Here is a 19212-nt window from a genome sequence, read left to right as displayed (position 1 = left end):
CCATACGTTCTTCATCAAAATAAAGCAAAACCCCATACAACGGATTTCAAACATATCCCGGATGAAGAATCGTGCTTGGTAAGTTAAAGATGCAGATTTGTAGATGTCTTAGGAAATTAATGCACCATCTTTATTTTGTCCAACCAAAGTAATTGTTGATACTAGTAATCATTCTTGCAGAGAGAAGCGAGAGAAGTTACAAAAGTTTGCCACAACTCATTTTGCAGAAGTAGTATTATTAGAGGTAATCTTTCACCTCCCCACGCCAAAAAAAAAAAAAAGCAAAAATTCTCATTGCAGTCAAATAGTTTGGAAACAATTGCTAGTGGAGATTATATCATTTTATCAAACTTTTTTTTTAATAAAGAAACTTCTTGTTGCTAATATAAATTTCAATGAATGGTATGAACAATATGAAATACATGAAACTTATCTCTTACACATATGTAAAAATATTTTGTATACTTTAATAATGCTAAAAAAGAGTAAAATATATAAAACATATGAACAATGCATACCTCTACTTGGGGATCAAAGCATACCTAGGAAACTGACATATTTGAGATGGCTATATATATGAGTTTATCTGGGGCATTTTGTGATAGGATAATTTCATTATGGAAGGATATTTGAAAGGGTAATTTCATTATGGAATATATTTGTATCTTAATGCACCAATCATTAAAAAAAAAAAAAGAAACAATATTGGGGATCAAATAAAGCTAATTGAAGACTTACCGAAATTATTGTGGAACTAAAAATATGAGTGACTATGTAGTTTTGGTAGAAAAGCTAATTGAAAACTTGCAAAAAAATTATCAGGGACATAAAATTAATTCACCGATCATGGTAAAAAAAAATAAAAGAAATGCCAATCCAATTGTGAAAGAAAGTTGGTTGAAGACTTACCGAAATTAACAATGTCTAGTTTTGTTAGGAAAACTAATTGAAGAATAAATGCGCCAATGATGACTAACTATTGAGGAGATTAAATTAATGCACCAATCATGACCAAAAAAAAAAAGGAAATTTCCTAATTGAATCTGTCATGAGTAATTGTACAAAAATTGTGCAGCTTTGTGAATGAGAGCAATGTCTAGAAGTGAACAACTTTTAAGAAATGTATATGAATGTATCATATATATATATATATATATATATATATATATGATACATTTCATATGACAATAAATAAAAAAATTTAACAATTAAAGTATAGTCATTTTATGCAGTGCAAGTGACTGATTCACCGACCTATATTGAATTTTAATCTCATCAAGTACAGAGACTCTTACATTGTTCATATCTAATCTGCATCAAAGAACATAAGGAATTATCAACTTCTTCCTTGAGCAAAGGCCTCCGAGGAGTGGGGGCTTGTCAGCACCTTATTTTATTGTAAAAAATAAAATAAAATAAAAGATTACATTTTGAGGACACCCAGTTTTTTAAAAATAGGCTAAGCACAAATATCCCTTTCAAAGGTCTGGAAAACTAATCTAATATATATATTTTTTTCAAACTAATCTAATATTGCCTAACAAAATTTTGACATCAAATTTTTAGCCCCACATGAAAAGAGCACGGGGTCCTTTTCGCTTTCACCTTTGCTTCTTGTGTAGTAAAATGGTTGAGCAGAACTTTGATTCTTTGGGAAAGGTAAAATTCGCAATTGATCATCAAGTGATGAGAAAATCCCTTACATCGTTCATCTTCTTTACAGATGTGATTTTTTATTTCTTAAGTACAAAAGACCCGCATATGTTTGTAATGTTTATCAATCTTTTTTTACTTAACTTTTTGTTTTACTAACCCAAAATTTGAGATTTGCAAATATTATTATTTTTAACCCAATTTTATATCTATTGAATATTTAAAAATTTATGTAATTTTAAACCTAGAAGTGAAAGGATGGGCAATGTCACAAAGAAAGTTGTAGTAAGTATACATGAAGCACCAAACAAGTTTTTAAAAGATCATCAAGTGTTGTAGAAACTAAGAAGATTCTTGAGGTTAGAACGATTTTTTCATCTGAAGAATAAGTTCACAAATTATGTAATTCCACTGCTCAAAGCGTTGAATTCGGCATTTTCAGAATGAATGAAAGACTAAAAATGATAGAAAATATAAGTACTTTTCTTTTGGATGCCCCAAAAATGGCTGGATGATATCTACTTCAAGAAATCCTTTCTATCCAAGACCATCCAAGATTAATATGACAATTCAACGTAATAAAACTTTTGGTGATCACCCATGTGTGCTTAGAGCACAATCATGATTTGAATCCAAAAAAAATTATGACATTCCAGATTTAATAAAATATTAGACTCTTATACCCAAAGAGAACAATGAGAATGCTAACTTTAAATAAGAGTTTTCATTCTTGTATGGTAGAAGCTACTAGCATGAAAATTTCTTGTTTAATGAAAAAAATGTAGCAACACAAAACCACAAACTCGGCAATTTGAGGCATGGGGTTGGACATACTAGGACAAACTCTAATGGCCATAGTTGTAGACCAATGCCAAACTATAAAAACTGCAATCGCAGTTTCTATCATTGATTATGTATTTGACATATATTACAATAAGGCTTTCAACAAAATTAGGAAAAATAGTTTAAGGTTAATGAAATAGTGAGAAAGACAAAATTAAAGGCATGAGAAAAGGTTTGTTAATACACTAGTTATCATGATTGTCTTATTTTATTTTTATCTATTGAAAATTTTATCAACCTATTAGAATTTCACATTAGCAGGTTCCTAAGAGTACTCACAAAGAAAAATAGACAAGAAGTAAATCAAGAGTTATAAAGCGAAGGAAGGTAACATATTGTAAATATTAAAGATTCTTTTATTGAAAGATTACTATTCTAAAAAGCACATATTTTCATAACCAATGAATGATTATTATATGTAGATTGGAGAAGATGATTCAAGCACCATTGTACATAAAAAAAAAATTACATTGAACATGTCTCCTTAAATCTTTGAACCTAATTTGGTTAATAAAGAATGATTCAATAATGTGCATAATTACTATTTTTAATTGTTGCATCTCAAATTATTTATTTATTTTTACTTACCTGAATAGAAACCATTCTAATCCTTTCTTTTAAATTTAAGGCATTGGAATGAACTTATAACTAAGATGCAACAAATAAACTTAGCAAATGATTACGTAAATCTAGTATTATTGAATTATAAAATATATATTGGTATTTTTGAACAACAAAGAATGTAAAATCTCATTATTCATTCAAATAAATTACACTCCAAAAAAGCATAATTATCAACTAAATATTAACATCTAAGCAATGGGAAAGAAAATAAGTGCATTTTTTTTAAAAAAAATTCCTTAATATCATCAATTAATACCAATTGATTGAGAACTATCACTTCATTTTAATAGCTCGTATCTTAACACCTTCTCTTAAAAACAGACTATTAAGTTGAATTAAACTTGGAAGATACACGTGCTTCTAGCAAAACTTGTTGATATGATCAATTATAAAATATATATTGGTCCTCTTGCAATCTTATGCTCCTGTTAGCAACCTCTCTTTGCAATCTTTAAACTTTGACAATCTTTCACGGGTTAGACTCTTGCAATTGTATGTTTCTTCCATTTAAATTTGTGCTTATACTAACTTAAAGTAGTTCTATTTTGCTAACTACATCTTATTGTCCAAATTGGTACTTTTATCTTGTTTTCAGTTTTTCCCTTATACACTAATTACTTAGTCATCTGGAGAATTGGGGACTATGGCCTCCACGTAGTTCTTTCCTCCATAGCAATGAAGATACAAATATATGTAGTAATAATTAAATTAGTTTTTTTTTTTTGTAAAAGAGAGTATTCATAGAAATTTGTATTTTCTCTACCATAAGTTGATCATATATTTGTTGTTGTTGGTTTTGAATTTCACTCTTGAGAATCCTATTATTAAGTAAAGCCATGTAGTTGAAAAATCCTTACTTTTATTTGAATTTTTTTTTTAAAATCTGATCAATTTCATGTTTTAGGTTTACCTTAGAACCATATTAATCAGTCAGTCCATGAGATGCCCTTTCAAAGAAATGTTAAAGCTTAGAGTAGCATGTATCTTGCAAAAGTAGCATAGGTGAAACTTACATTGAAGAAACTTCTATTGGAAAGTGATTAGAATGCATCTATGGCCAAAATTAATCATATCTGTATCAAGAATTAAGCTCTAATTCTGGATTTGATCAATAGAATTAGTCTTATCATCTAATTTTCATGCTGCCACGATTGGCATATGGCCATGTATTACAATTTTATCAAAGCTATCCAAGAAACTCTTGAATAGAAATTGGACGATTACATATGCTCCATACCAACAAGTAACGCAATTCTACTTCACGACAATGACAATTCTAATACAATTATCTAAGGAAAAACGACCAATTTAGTTCCTAAACTTTTTTTTAATGTCAATTTAGTTCTCACTTAATTTCTTTGGCCAATTTAATCCCTATACTTATGTATCGGTTCAATTAAGGAACGTCGCGGCAGCGTCACCTTGTAATTTCGATCAAACTTCTAATTGGGCACTTCAACAGGGTATTTCAGGTACTTTACTGATGGAGCAGTAAGATAAAAAGTAAAATAGGAGGGAAAATTTACCAACACATTTTTATAGTGAAAAAAACCCACCGAACTTCGTTAACCTATTAACATAACAAATCAAAGAGATTTAATCAAGAGGTGGTGATCAGGGGGTTCTGTACAAGGCGGTAATGATGGTGGTGGACGGGTTCTATACAAGGTGGTGGTGAAGGTGAATGAGGTGGAGGCGGGGAGTGTACAACTGGCGGTGGAGGTGGCGAGTGTACAAGTAGTGAGGGGCGGCGATGAGTAAATGTACACTGGTGGTGGAGGTGGGGGTGAGTTTGGTGGCGGAGGTGGTGGTGAATTATAATATTAAGGGATAGGTGGTGGAGATAAGAAAAGCCAACTTCAGAGTTAAGAAAAGAAATTCAATCATTTCTAAACCACACCCAAGATTTGATAAACACGAGTGACTGGAATTAGTAGAGTTTCACCTTGTACTGCTTCTTAATTTGTGCTTCTTTTGTTCCGCATGCCTCGGACAGAGCCTTAATAATCGAAGCATCCCCAATCTCAAGCTCCAATCCTTCATGAGTTGGAGCAATCCGGTTCGCCAAAAGGTAAACAACAGCCACCAAATCTTCTGGCGTCATTTCCATCATAGTCCTCAACATGTTACAAACAATTGCAGTTATCGCTATCCGCCCTGATTCTTTACAAATAGCATCCAACTCCTTCGCTACAAACATAAACGGCACCCTTTGTCCCTTTCCCCAATATGCCGCTTTCTTGGGATCAAAACTTGCCGGCTTATCCTTCAACTCAAGAAGACCCTCCTCAGGAGTAATTAACACCTTAGGTTTCTTAACCACTGCTTCCTCACTTTTCCCCAGGTAGGCATCCTTAATCTTGCTCGAATAGTCATTTTTCATATCTTTTTCCAACTGGGCTTCTTTAATTTGAGCTGAATTAGGTTCATTCATTGAAATCGGAGCAGAATTTTGGGAAGTGATGGTGGGGGTAGTGGTTTTGCGTTTCTTGGGAGATGGTTTTTGTTGTTTCTGCTCGGACTTTTTCTTGTTGGCATTGGACGGGTTTGTCACGAACTCAAGGTTGTTTCTGGAATTATGTTGATTGATCCAGGATGAATTGGTAGAAGTTGGGGGAAATGGAGAAGGAGCAGGGAATTGAAGGTAGAGAGAGAGAAGGAAGAGGATTCAGAAGAGAGGAAGTGGAAGAAATGATCAAATCTTTTCTGTTATTCTCATTCATGTGGGCCCCGCTTAATATAACCAATTCTAACAGCTTGTGTCAGACGATTACAACTGAATTACCTAACTAATGGCTCATTACATGAAACGACATCGTTTACTAGTACTTAAGCAAGACCAAAACAGCATCGTTTATACAATTCTATTGAATTAGCAGCCTAATGCTCAAATTGAACCTTTATTATGCTGCAGTCCTTATACTTAGCAGCCTGACAATCCCCTCCTCTTAACAAAAGACTTGTCCTCAAGTCTGAAAAGCAGGAAATTGTCGTTCAATGAAAGACTTGTCCTCCCAAGAAGCTTCCTCAGGCTTTAGTTGATTCCACTTGATCAAGAACTGAATAACAGGTTGTCCATTTCTCAAGATGACTCTTCTGCGCATGACTGACTCTGGTTGTAATGGACATTGGTCCTGTGCGTCAAATTCTGGTAACTTAGTAGAACTTCCTTGCACCAGTCCCAGTTTCTTCTTAAGTAGCGAAACATGGAACACAGGATGTATTCTAGTGTCTGCTGGCAACTTCAGTTTATAAGCCACTGAACCGACTTTCTCCTCTATCTGGAAGGGTCCATAATATTTGGCAGACAGCTTGAGGCACTTCCTTACTGCCACTGTTTGTTGCCTATATGGTTGAAGTTTCAGAAAAACCCAATCCCCTACTGAAAATTCCCTCTCACTTCTGTGTTGATCAGCAAAATATTTCATCCTTTGCTGAGCCTTGGCCAGGTTGTCTCTGATGCAATTGGATATCCTGTTTCTTTCCTGTAGTAAATTGGAGGCTGCAGGGGTTTGGAATCCTATACGAGTTAATCCCCAATGCTGTACTAGTGTTTCTTGACAATCCAAGCCTGTTTTCTCCTAGTGGTTTGACATTCTCCTTAGAACTCTTATTCTGCAGTTTCAATGCATACTCTTGCCACTGAGACAGTTCAAATGCTTCAGCCAGAGTAGCAGGTTTCAACATCTTGATCATAGGTTTGATCTCTTCTTTCAGTCCACTTATGAAACTAGAAATGAAATAAGTCTCATCCAGATTTCGATTTCTTATCATCATCAAGGCCTTTAACTCCTCAAACTTCTCCTGATATTCTTCAACATTGCCTATCTGCTGTAGTTTATTAAATTCTTCCACTATATCTCGACAGGTCCTATCATTAAACCTGCAGCATAGCAGATTCGCAAATTCTTCCCAACTCAGCTTAGGTTTCTCAATTTTTACTCCCTGGAACCATTTATCAGCCCTGCCTTCTAAATACATTTCAATAACATCTACTTTATGTTCTTCTGGAACTTGATAGTTCAAAAAATATTTGTTGCATTTACGTAACCATTCTCTAGGATTTTCTCCAGCAAACATCTGTAAATCAATCTTAGGAGGATTTGGAATGTGAAACTTACTCCAATCCTTCCTGAAGGATCTCTGAGCCTCGCAGTCTGTGGTTAACCTCTGATGAGCTGGTGGAGTTGGTAGGAGTGGCGGCTGGTCTATCATTCTGCCACTCCCCTCGTTTGCTTGTTCCCTGCCAGAGTTCAGCTTCAATAGCAGATCATTGAATTTCTGCTCAAACATCTGAGTGAAGTTCTGCTCCATTCCTGATAACAGGCCTTCCATCCGCCTGTTGTTCTCTTCAAGCTCCACCCTCAAGTCTTTCTTGATTTGCTGGTGTTCAGATTTGGAAGTGTGTAGGGATTCTATCAATTCCTGTAGCTTGATTTCTTGTTTCCTGACTTGCTCTTCGATGGTGCGAAATCTTGTGCTCTCTGCCATGATTGTGTTGCAAATTCCAAGGATCTACTGCTCTGATGCCACTTTGTCACGAACTCAAGGTTGTTTCTGGAATTATGTTGATTGATCCAGGATGAATTGGTAGAAGTTGGGGGAAATGGAGAAGGAGCAGGGAATTGAAGGTAGAGAGAGAGAAGGAAGAGGATTCAGAAGAGAGGAAGTGGAAGAAATGATCAAATCTTTTATGTTATTCTCATTCATGTGGGCCCCGCTTAATATAACCAATTCTAACGGTTTGTGTCAGACGATTACAACTGAATTACCTAACTAATGGCTCATTACATGAAACGACATCGTTTACTAGTACTTAAGCAAGACCAAAACAGCATCGTTTATACAATTCTATTGAATTAGCAGCCTAATGCTCAAATTGAACCTTTATTATGCTGCAGTCCTTATACTTAGCAGCCTGACAATCCCCTCCTCTTAACAAAAGACTTGTCCTCAAGTCTGAAAAGCAGGAAATTGTCGTTCAATGAAAGACTTGTCCTCCCAAGAAGCTTCCTCAGGCTTTAGTTGATTCCACTTGATCAAGAACTGAATAACAGGTTGTCCATTTCTCAAGATGACTCTTCTGCGCATGACTGACTCTGGTTGTAATGGACATTGGTCCTGTGCGTCAAATTCTGGTAACTTAGTAGAACTTCCTTGCACCAGTCCCAGTTTCTTCTTAAGTAGCGAAACATGGAACACAGGATGTATTCTAGTGTCTGCTGGCAACTTCAGTTTATAAGCCACTGAACCGACTTTCTCCTCTATCTGGAAGGGTCCATAATATTTGGCAGACAGCTTGAGGCACTTCCTTACTGCCACTGTTTGTTGCCTATATGGTTGAAGTTTCAGAAAAACCCAATCCCCTACTGAAAATTCCCTCTCACTTCTGTGTTGATCAGCAAAATATTTCATCCTTTGCTGAGCCTTGGCCAGGTTGTCTCTGATGCAATTGGATATCCTGTTTCTTTCCTGTAGTAAATTGGAGGCTGCAGGGGTTTGGAATCCTATACGAGTTAATCCCCAATGCTGTACTAGTGTTTCTTGACAATCCAAGCCTGTTTTCTCCTAGTGGTTTGACATTCTCCTTAGAACTCTTATTCTGCAGTTTCAATGCATACTCTTGCCACTGAGACAGTTCAAATGCTTCAGCCAGAGTAGCAGGTTTCAACATCTTGATCATAGGTTTGATCTCTTCTTTCAGTCCACTTATGAAACTAGAAATGAAATAAGTCTCATCCAGATTTCGATTTCTTATCATCATCAAGGCCTTTAACTCCTCAAACTTCTCCTGATATTCTTCAACATTGCCTATCTGCTGTAGTTTATTAAATTCTTCCACTATATCTCGACAGGTCCTATCATTAAACCTGCAGCATAGCAGATTCGCAAATTCTTCCCAACTCAGCTTAGGTTTCTCAATTTTTACTCCCTGGAACCATTTATCAGCCCTGCCTTCTAAATACATTTCAATAACATCTACTTTATGTTCTTCTGGAACTTGATAGTTCAAAAAATATTTGTTGCATTTACGTAACCATTCTCTAGGATTTTCTCCAGCAAACATCTGTAAATCAATCTTAGGAGGATTTGGAATGTGAAACTTACTCCAATCCTTCCTGAAGGATCTCTGAGCCTCGCAGTCTGTGGTTAACCTCTGATGAGCTGGTGGAGTTGGTAGGAGTGGCGGCTGGTCTATCATTCTGCCACTCCCCTCGTTTGCTTGTTCCCTGCCAGAGTTCAGCTTCAATAGCAGATCATTGAATTTCTGCTCAAACATCTGAGTGAAGTTCTGCTCCATTCCTGATAACAGGCCTTCCATCCGCCTGTTGTTCTCTTCAAGCTCCACCCTCAAGTCTTTCTTGATTTGCTGGTGTTCAGATTTGGAAGTGTGTAGGGATTCTATCAATTCCTGTAGCTTGATTTCTTGTTTCCTGACTTGCTCTTCGATGGTGCGAAATCTTGTGCTCTCTGCCATGATTGTGTTGCAAATTCCAAGGATCTACTGCTCTGATGCCACTTTGTCACGAACTCAAGGTTGTTTCTGGAATTATGTTGATTGATCCAGGATGAATTGGTAGAAGTTGGGGGAAATGGAGAAGGAGCAGGGAATTGAAGGTAGAGAGAGAGAAGGAAGAGGATTCAGAAGAGAGGAAGTGGAAGAAATGATCAAATCTTTTATGTTATTCTCATTCATGTGGGCCCCGCTTAATATAACCAATTCTAACGGTTTGTGTCAGACGATTACAACTGAATTACCTAACTAATGGCTCATTACATGAAACGACATCGTTTACTAGTACTTAAGCAAGACCAAAACAGCATCGTTTATACAATTCTATTGAATTAGCAGCCTAATGCTCAAATTGAACCTTTATTATGCTGCAGTCCTTATACTTAGCAGCCTGACAATTTCTATACAAGGTCGAAGGTGAATGTTGTTTCGGCTCCAAACTCACCGGCTTTTTCCACTGGATTTGTGTTTTTCTTCTATTTTACTTTTTATCTTACTGCCCCATCAGTAAAGTATCCAAAATATCCCTATTTAAGTGCTCAATTAGAAACTTGATTAAAATTATAAGGTGTTGCCGCAACGTTGCTCAATTGAAATCGATAAATAAATATAAAGATTAAATTAATCAAAAAAATTAAATAAAAACTAAATTGATAATAAAAAAAAAGTTTAGAAACTAAATTGGCCATTTTACCTCTATCTAATCCCAAAACTAATTATTCCTTTTACGAACATCCAATTTGTAACAGAATAGACATAGGCAGTTGATGAATTATATAATTTCATTTCCTTTTCTCTCCATATTCATTCGCATAATTCTTGCTTTTCAAGTTACCAACTCATAATCAAGAACCAAATCCTCCTACTAAGAACCCTAATTTCTCTCATATCTTCTCTCGTTCGTCGCCAGATCAACTCAACGCAGAGTAGAAAGCCAAAAGGAATCGAAGAGGAAAAAGAATGTTAGTAATCGAGGAAGCAGTTCTAGAGGCGGAATTACTGCGCCGAGGCAATTCGCGGCCGTTTGATGAACTCATCTCCGAATTCATGTCCAAAGTCCAGCCTTCTCACATCTTCGATTCCTGCGCCGGCATCGCTGTTCTTCTCACCGGGGCAAGTTTTTCTTTGTTCCTAATCTCTTTCTCAATTCGGTTTATTCTTTTCATTTTTTTCCTTGTTCGTTAAGAGCCGGTCAAATCTGGTAATTGGCCGTGTTATTGATTTGGTTTTCTATAAGCAAAATTGAGAGTAGTGGTATAGTAAGCTTCGTAGTTGGGAAAAAGGAATTCAGTTTTAATGATTTTAATGAAGAGTTAGTTCGATAGGATTTATTTAGAAAATTTTGCACTATTTTTTTATTAGCTCTTTGTATGCTCAAATATCTGGTGAATTGTGATTGATAGACATTTGATTGCCAATTAGGATCTTATTCAGTAGGTAAATGGATGATTACATTTGCTTTTGCTTTCTGTGGCCAGATTGTTGGAGTTCTGTTTGATCTTTTTCGCATGTCACTGTTTTCAGTTACGATTTATGTGAGGATGGATATTTTGTGAAATTAGGAGTTGACATTCTGATGAAAACTATTGTCTTGGAACGCATTCATGTGTACAGTCTAGAAAGCTCATTGCTAATTTGCGTTTAATTCATGCAACATTGACAGTCAGGAGTCTGTTAGTGGAAGTTGTTGCCATCATGAAGGTAATCAAGTAATTGGTGATTGGATAAGCAGTTCAAAGTTTGGGGCAATGGAAGTTGACTTTGAGAATAAATTCAGTGGAATAGATAAAATGTCTTCTAACTCTTTGTTTGTTTATGTGTGCTATAGTTGATGATTTTATAATTTAGCAATATATTTACTCTCAGTACTCTTTTTGCTTGTGAATAAAAACGAAAATAAGAAGGTTAAATTTTTCTTCTCCTAGCAGTTTTTATTCTCTTAATATGGGGAATTCTAATCATCAATGGTTGCATGTTCTGTTATTGCAGAATATAGACCTTAGTCCAACAGAACATCTGGTTGGATTTGCAATTCTCCACCAGGCATATTCTTCCCAGCAGACTAGTTTGCACCCGCGCATTTCTCTGCTTGTGGAAGTAAGTATGCACATGTCTTCTCCTCATTGTATTTTTTATTCTCAGGGATTTGTTTATGCTCTTTTAATGGTCAATTTTTAATAATCATGCACTATGTAAGATGGTTCAGCTGTGCAGTGTGCACATCAAATGCATTTTTTACTTTTTTATTCAGCGATTGTAGAAAAGCTGACAGTAGTATTTCAATTAACGTTTTTTATGGAGTGCTAAGAGTCATTGGACTGTCTGCTGTATGAAACACTGATAGTCTGGTGAATTTACATAATAACATGAACCTGATCTGGAGGCCTATTCATTACTGTAGGAAAGACTGCTTTTCAAAACCTATTTTTGCTTCTAGAATAAGAAATTGTTGACAAATTAATAGTAACAAATCCTCTCATATAGGCTATGTGATGTTGGCCTTTGTGAATTTCTGAGGCTTAACATGACCTTTCTCGTGTTGGCTTGTGATATCTCATCTTGCATTATCACATATGGTTTATATACTAAGTTTAGTATAAAATGGATGTGTAGTTGCTGGACTTGTATCTGGTTCCCCCTTTCCCCGTACACTGAAAGAAAAGCAAACAGAGAAGAGACAATAAATTGGAAATTTGCGTTAAGAGAGATGTTTATATTTTCTGATATGACATTTTTGTTATCCATTTAATGCTGCAGAACTTTTGACTGTTTCAATAACTGTCTGCTATGGAATGTTATTGGTGATGGTTGACTTTCATATTTCCTCCTGCTATTGTGGGTTTGTAGGCAGCATCCAATGAAGAAGCTGAAAATTTTGAAAGAGGTTTTATTCTTCAGTAGTTAGGCTCCACCAGCTCTACAAATGCAGCAGAGGTATTGCTTAAGGATCCAACTTGTGTGTCTAGCTTTATGGGGTTGAGAAGCTCTAATGATTCTGTCTTTGTCAGCTTCTAATCATTATTGCTCAAGTTGATATAGGAAGGCATGTGCTAGTGGCTTTTCTGGCTTCTAATGCTTCAAATTCTAGGTTATTTGGAAATTTTGGACTATAAATTGTCTGTTCCAGCCACATTTAGAGTGTATTTTTCATTTAAATCTAGGGTGTTGGCAAACGTATATTTTAGGAAAATCTGCCTAAAACTTGTAGCATATTTGTCTTTGTTGGACAGTCAGAAGCATAAGGTATTGATTTAGTAGGTTGACCAGAAGCAGTTGAAGTACATTAAGAAAAAAAAAAGAACAGATTACTGGCTGGTTTTTATGGGTACACTTTTTAGATGAGGCGGTTATTGAATTCTTGCATTCCTGGATCTCGTGTCCCTCAAAATTTGCAGGAAAAAAGTTGGTTGCACAGAATATTCTCAATAACTCCTCATTAACTGCCCGTTTTCTCTAAAAGTTTTTCTTGTTAAACAAACTTGCACAAGAAAGTGGTTTCTCTTTACTTTCCTTCATTTTAGTTTCCCATAAATTTCCTGCTAATCAAATAGAGCCTTAGGGAACTTTTTTGCACTCAGGATGATGATTTCAACAAACAAGTAGCACAGTGGATGTGTTTAGCGTGGATGATGATTTAGAACTGTTCATGTTTTTAGAGGGAATAAATAAGTGATACTCTGAACAATGACTCTCTCCCCCCCCCCTTCTCTCTCTCTCTCTCTCTCTCTCTTGCTGTTACCCACATAAGATAAAATTGGGAAGTGTTTCAATTGTATTTCTTCTCTCTTTTCTTGTTTTAGCTTAGATTTTTTGTAATCTTTGGCATTGTCCACGCCAACTTACAAGCTCATGTGAGAAGAGACTAAAAGTCTCTAGCTACCCCTGTAGCGACAAATGGTTTATTGCCTGCACATACTTCAAGCATATCATATCAATTTTGTAGATCTTCCTCCTACAAATGCTTTTTATTAAGCGATGCAAAGCAGAAAATTCCTCCTCTGTTGAGAGGAATATCCCTTACAGTTTCTTTTGTTTTTTTTCCCCTGCTTTTTTCTTTTTTCTTGGACAAATATTTCGTTCCTCTATTTGGACAATTGAAGATCTGTGCATTGACTGTGCAACTGGAGCTAATCCATCTATTGAAATATCATCATCCTCTAGTTATCCATGGAGTGTTTATTTTTTATTCTAGGCTTAAATAATTTTTCTGTTGGCTTTTTTTGATGCAGTTCCTGAAATTGTCTACTGCAGACTACATAAGAAACTTTGATCCTTCATCACACGTGAGTCGTATTTTATCATAACATCAGACTTTACATTTTCTCAACTAATATGTCCTAATATGAATTTGTCAGACTTTTCCTCCTAGAGAGCAGCTGGGGCAGCAGTATTGTAGTGAAGTCAACAGTTGAAACTTTAGTAGGTTCAAATGACTCTGGACCAGCTTCACTACAATACTAAAGTTTCAACTGTTGAGGATTTGATTGCTAAGGTTTGAAGGGGCCTCTTTAACCTGCTGAAGAAAAGGTGTTTATACTGTTTTATCAATTTATGTGGTGTTTAAAATTGAAAACTATTATATGCTGTGGCAAGTGATTGCTAAAACTTCATATCCGTACTGTTATCCAGCAAATCTTATTGGGGTTGACAGCAAATGAGCTAAAAGACTAGCTGCCAAAAGGATATCTGCTAGTATGTTGTTTTATGGGCCTATTAATGTCTTCTGTTTTTTTTTCTACCTAAGAGCTTTTCTATTTGTTATCAGGAACTGGTGAAGATTATCCTAACCTTGCTGTTGAAGTTCTCATTAAGTTTGAGTTACCTAAAATTTCGGAGTATGTTCATGGTTTGTTTGAAAATTTTACCATGCTTATAAAATTAATTTTCTGTTTTGGAATGCAGGTATTATGCTGTTCTTTATGGTATAGACAACTTCGCCTAGATTTAGACAATTTTGTCACATTAGCATAGACAACTTCAGGTTCTAATTTTCATATGATGAGATGAATTTAAACCATACTCTCCCATGCCGGGGAATTCTGCAAGCTTAAAGAGAAGGTCAAATGCTGTTTCAGGATCACCATCCTGCAACAGATTATATAAGAAACACGATGTGAAGAGCTAATTATACACATATAAGGAATAGAGGAAAATGTGTAAATACATTAGATAGTTGAGTAAGGACCTTGATGTCTTCCCAGAAAGTTGAACCACGTTTTATCCATGGCTTTAATAATCCAAGTTTAGGTTGTTTAACAGCTTTAGGAAGCTTGTTAACCGTTTCTATCAAGTTAGAGTTCACATCCATACCAGTTAGAGTTAACAGCTTTAGGTTGTTTTGTTTTGGATCCAAAATAAAATCATCATTACCATGCTGGTATAGATGTGAACTCTAACTTGATAGAAATGGTCCAAAACAAAATCATCATTACCATGCTGGTATGGATGTGAACTCTAACTTGACAGAAATGGTTAACAAGCTTCCTAAAGCTGTTAAACAACCTAAACTTGGATTATTAAAGCCGTGGATAAAACGTGGTTCAACTTTCTGGGAAGGCATCAAGGTCCTTACTCAACTATCTAATGTATTTCCACCTTTTCGTCTATCCCTTATATGTGTATAATTAGCTCTTCACATCGTGTTTCTTATATAATCTATTGCAGGATGGTGATCCTGAAAAAGCATTTGACCTTCTCTTTAAGCTTGCAGAATTCCCCGGCATGGGAGAGTATGGTTTAAATTCATCTCATCATATGAAAATTAGAACCTGAAGTTGTCTATGCTAATGTGACAAAATTGTCTAAATCTAGGCAATTGACCAGGCTTGTTAATCCAGATATGATCGATAAGCGTTTGCAACGTTTTACACCCCCACCTGAATGCATTCGGAATTTCATAAGAAGCTGTTTGCCATCCACAGCCACGGTGATCATTTACTTATTTACTGTGTCTATTTTTTTAAGCTCTCTTCCCTTCCTTTGAGAGTTGGTGAACTCGATAATGTTTGAATTTATCTTTTTCAGGATACGTCTCATCAAACAAGATTGGTACTGTGCTTCTTGGATAAGCTGATCAAGAAAGAGATTATCAAGGGTGAGTGTACTTGCTTAAAGTTTTACCGTGTGAATCTTACCTATACTAGAGCTGGGAGTTTGCAATTGAGATTCTAATTGAGTTCCATTGATTTGGTCCACTTATTTGTTTCCTGATTGGACTGATTATTTTGTGGTAGTAGTTGTAATTGGGGTTGGGAGTTGTGGGCTGTTCTAATTGAGTTAATTTTTGCATTTGTTCTTGGTGGTTGTTTTCTGAAGGTGAGTATTTTACTGTTAGGTTGGGTTGTGTTTTTTATAGCTTTTGGCTTTTATTTTTTGGTATCCGAAGTGGCTCAAAATTTATTAATCATGTTCTGTGTTTTTTTTTTTCCTAAAGTCTTTGAGTTGGTGGTTCCCTGACTAATTGGGTTGGTTTTTGTCTTTTAATTTGTTATTTTGTTGTTGCATGTCTTGTTTGTAGATGGTTTCATATGTAAAACTTGCAGTTTTGGGTTTTATCTGATTAGAGCCCTTTATTTTTCTGTGCTTGATTAAGAAGTCTAGGTTGAAGTATGTATTGTCTTTGTTAAATTTCATCAAGTAGTGTGTTGAGAAGGATGAATCTTGGTGCAATTGTTTTTGGTTAGGGCAGAGGTTTTATACATCAGAAGAGGGTTTGTTCAAATTAGAAATAAAGTTCTCAGGGTGTGGTTGAATTCAAAGCCGTTATGCATAATTTACAGATAGATAGTATATGCAAGTCTTATGTGTTTCTAATATGCATAATTCTTCGGTCTTTGTGATCTTCATTGGTATTCTCAGGGTGTGGTTTTTGGATTCTTAGAGAGTTAGTTTTTTGGGACTGCCTGGAGATGACATAGGATTAGTTATTATTCAATTCCCATTCTAACACCATGGGGAACTTGAATTTAACTGCTTGGACTACTTGATCCTTCTGACATTTGTGGGTTTGCATTCCTGATTTGGTCATCTGATTGTTGAGATGGTTTGTAGAACTTTTCTCGTTTCAAATAACAATGCTGGATTTATTCTTGGCTCTGGCTTTTCCATTTGTGGATTTTGTGAACTTAGATTAAGTTGCTTTAAAACCACTATTATCCATAACATGGAAAAGCATAAAGACCTTTGGGACTAGATGAGTAACACAATTTTGGATTGATGGACTATGCTTAAAACGTATCAATCAATCTACAAGCCTCATGTTTAATTAATCATATGAATTATTTTGTAATTCTCATGTCTTTGAGCCGAAGACTTTCCAGTATTGCATGTTATCATTCTAGAGGCTAGAATATGTTAGTAACTTTTAGGATAAGTGCATATGGTGGTCTTCATTTTGTCTCTCTTAATTTATTGCAATGGTGCCGAGCTTTTCCGTTTTGAATTTATTCGGTTATTTATTCAGTTGGAGGTAATATTTCCATTCCTTTTTCCTTCCCTTATTCTATTTGGATTAAGCTAACATGTCCCTCCTTAATGTATTCAGCTGGAGAGAGCAATTTCTTGTTTTGTTAATTTATGTCATTGCTTTTCAGGTTCTATTTATCCAAGGCTAAGATAAGGATAACATTGAAAACCTGTGAATCAGTGGTCCATTTACGGAGAATTTCATCTCCCTCATCCTCAGCACTGTTTTGTGGCCAGGCCGGACATGGACCTTTGACCAGAGTTGTTGAAACTGTTGTTTTCTACTGGCATAACATGTACTTTTTGGCCGTATGTATACATTCGTCAGCATCCCTTCATGGAGTTTATCTAGCAAATACCTACGATTGTGTAGGATAACATTTTCTTCTCTTTCTTTTTGGCCCTTTTAGGTTTTGGCAGTTTAATAAATTTAGGGTGAAGTGGTGGTTTCAAAATTTTTGGACACTGACACACATGTGAATCATTTTAATATAAATAACTTGGACAAAAAATATATCTGCAAATGGAAGACTCGAAATTACATATGATTTTGGGTTTAAATTCCCTCTCCCTCCCAGCTTCTTAAATTCTTACTCCTCTCGCACTTTTGGTGGGTTGTGTTGTGGAGGGGGGACGACTTGAAAGTGTTGAAACTATTTCATCTCCTCGGTTCTCACCTTCCCGTTTTCTGACTGGTGGATCCCACCAACTACAAGGGTCTGTGGCTCAGACCGTTTTCTTTCGGTCAATCAAGACCGGCAAATCTATTCTTTAGTGATCACAATAATTAGTTTCTGTTTAAATAGAGATAATGTACATGCCCACTTAATTCTTCGATAACTCCATACTTGAATGCCGGAACCCTTCATCATTTTTTCCAATCAGATCCCATTAGCCTATTATTAACCAATGTAACAAAATCTTAAGTTATCATACGATGTTAGTACAATACATTAGACCCTATTCTTAGCTACGAGCCTACGAAACACATACAAATATTATTCTCAAATAAATTCGTCATTTATTCTTCCCCGAGAGTTATTACTGCATCTAATCGTCCTCTTGAAATTGACATACAGCTCCACTACTCGAATACTCAAGAACTCAGGCAAAAGTTATAGGCTACGTTTGGATTACAAATGAATATTATATAAATGTATAAATTATAATTTTATTAATATATATTAATATTAAGTATAAAAGTATTAATATAATTAATATAAATGTACAAATGTATTAATATTATGTATAAATATAAAATTAATATTATGTATATTAATATAAATGTATAAATGTATTATATTATATATAATACATAATATAAATGTATATTATAAATATACATTAATATATATATTATGTATATATGTACATTTTTATAAATGTATAATATATATAATATATAATATATGTTATATTATATATAATTTATATAATATATAATATTCATATAAATATATAAAAATATTTATAATATGTATAAATAAATATATAAATATTTAATATATATAATATACATTAATATTAATTATAAATATTATAATATTATAAATATGGTATTTATATAATATTTCAATTTGTAATATTTATTGTATATTTCATTATATAAATATTCATATAATATATAATATATAAATATATAATATATAATTTTAACTTTGTATAATATACATAATATTGTATATATATAATATAATATACATAATATAATATATTATACATAATATACATTATTACATTATTACATATTATGTATATTATATATTATACACAACATTATTATACATTATTATACACAATAATGTACATAATAATATTATACATTAATAATGTATATATTATAATATAATGTACATAATATATTATGTATAAATATTTACACATTTATGTATACAATATTACATATTATGTATATTATATTATATTATGTATAATATTAATTTATATAATATATAATATATATAATTTTCAATTTGTATATTTCAATTTATATTAATATATATATAAAATATACATAATTGAAATATACATATGTAGTTGTTTTTGATATAATGTTTGGATATGGTGTTTTTGGAGTTGTTTTGGAAATACACATTTACTGTAGCATTTGGAAT

At 34.3% G+C, this 19212-nt stretch overlaps 1 protein-coding gene across 11 annotated transcripts; it reads left to right on the top strand.

Annotated features, from left to right (window-relative positions):
- The first annotated feature begins 10289 nt into the window (after positions 1 to 10289).
- LOC113699148 (uncharacterized) lies at positions 10290 to 17553 on the top strand. Of its 11 annotated transcripts, none has more exons than XM_072056749.1 (9): positions 10290 to 10747; positions 11624 to 11731; positions 12482 to 12568; positions 13864 to 13917; positions 13990 to 14161; positions 14400 to 14469; positions 14537 to 15560; positions 15659 to 15728; positions 17227 to 17553. In XM_072056749.1, exons 1-3 carry the CDS (start codon positions 10595 to 10597, stop codon positions 12533 to 12535), a joined length of 315 nt encoding a protein of 104 aa, XP_071912850.1. In that variant the 5' UTR covers positions 10290 to 10594; the 3' UTR covers positions 12536 to 12568; positions 13864 to 13917; positions 13990 to 14161; positions 14400 to 14469; positions 14537 to 15560; positions 15659 to 15728; positions 17227 to 17553. The 11 variants fall into 11 exon arrangements, with proteins under 11 accessions (XP_071912850.1, XP_071912848.1, XP_071912844.1 ...); XM_072056747.1 differs by lacking the exon at positions 14400 to 14469 and adding an exon at positions 14264 to 14326; XM_072056743.1 differs by adding an exon at positions 14264 to 14326 and having other exon boundaries at positions 14400 to 15560.
- The last annotated feature ends 1659 nt before the right edge of the window (positions 17554 to 19212 follow it).

The sequence above is a fragment of the Coffea arabica genome, chromosome 7c, assembly GCF_036785885.1.
Source record: "Coffea arabica cultivar ET-39 chromosome 7c, Coffea Arabica ET-39 HiFi, whole genome shotgun sequence".
NCBI lineage: Eukaryota > Viridiplantae > Streptophyta > Magnoliopsida > Gentianales > Rubiaceae > Coffea > Coffea arabica.
Note: the sequence above shows the minus strand (reverse complement) of the source record. Positions and strands in the feature narration are given on the sequence as shown.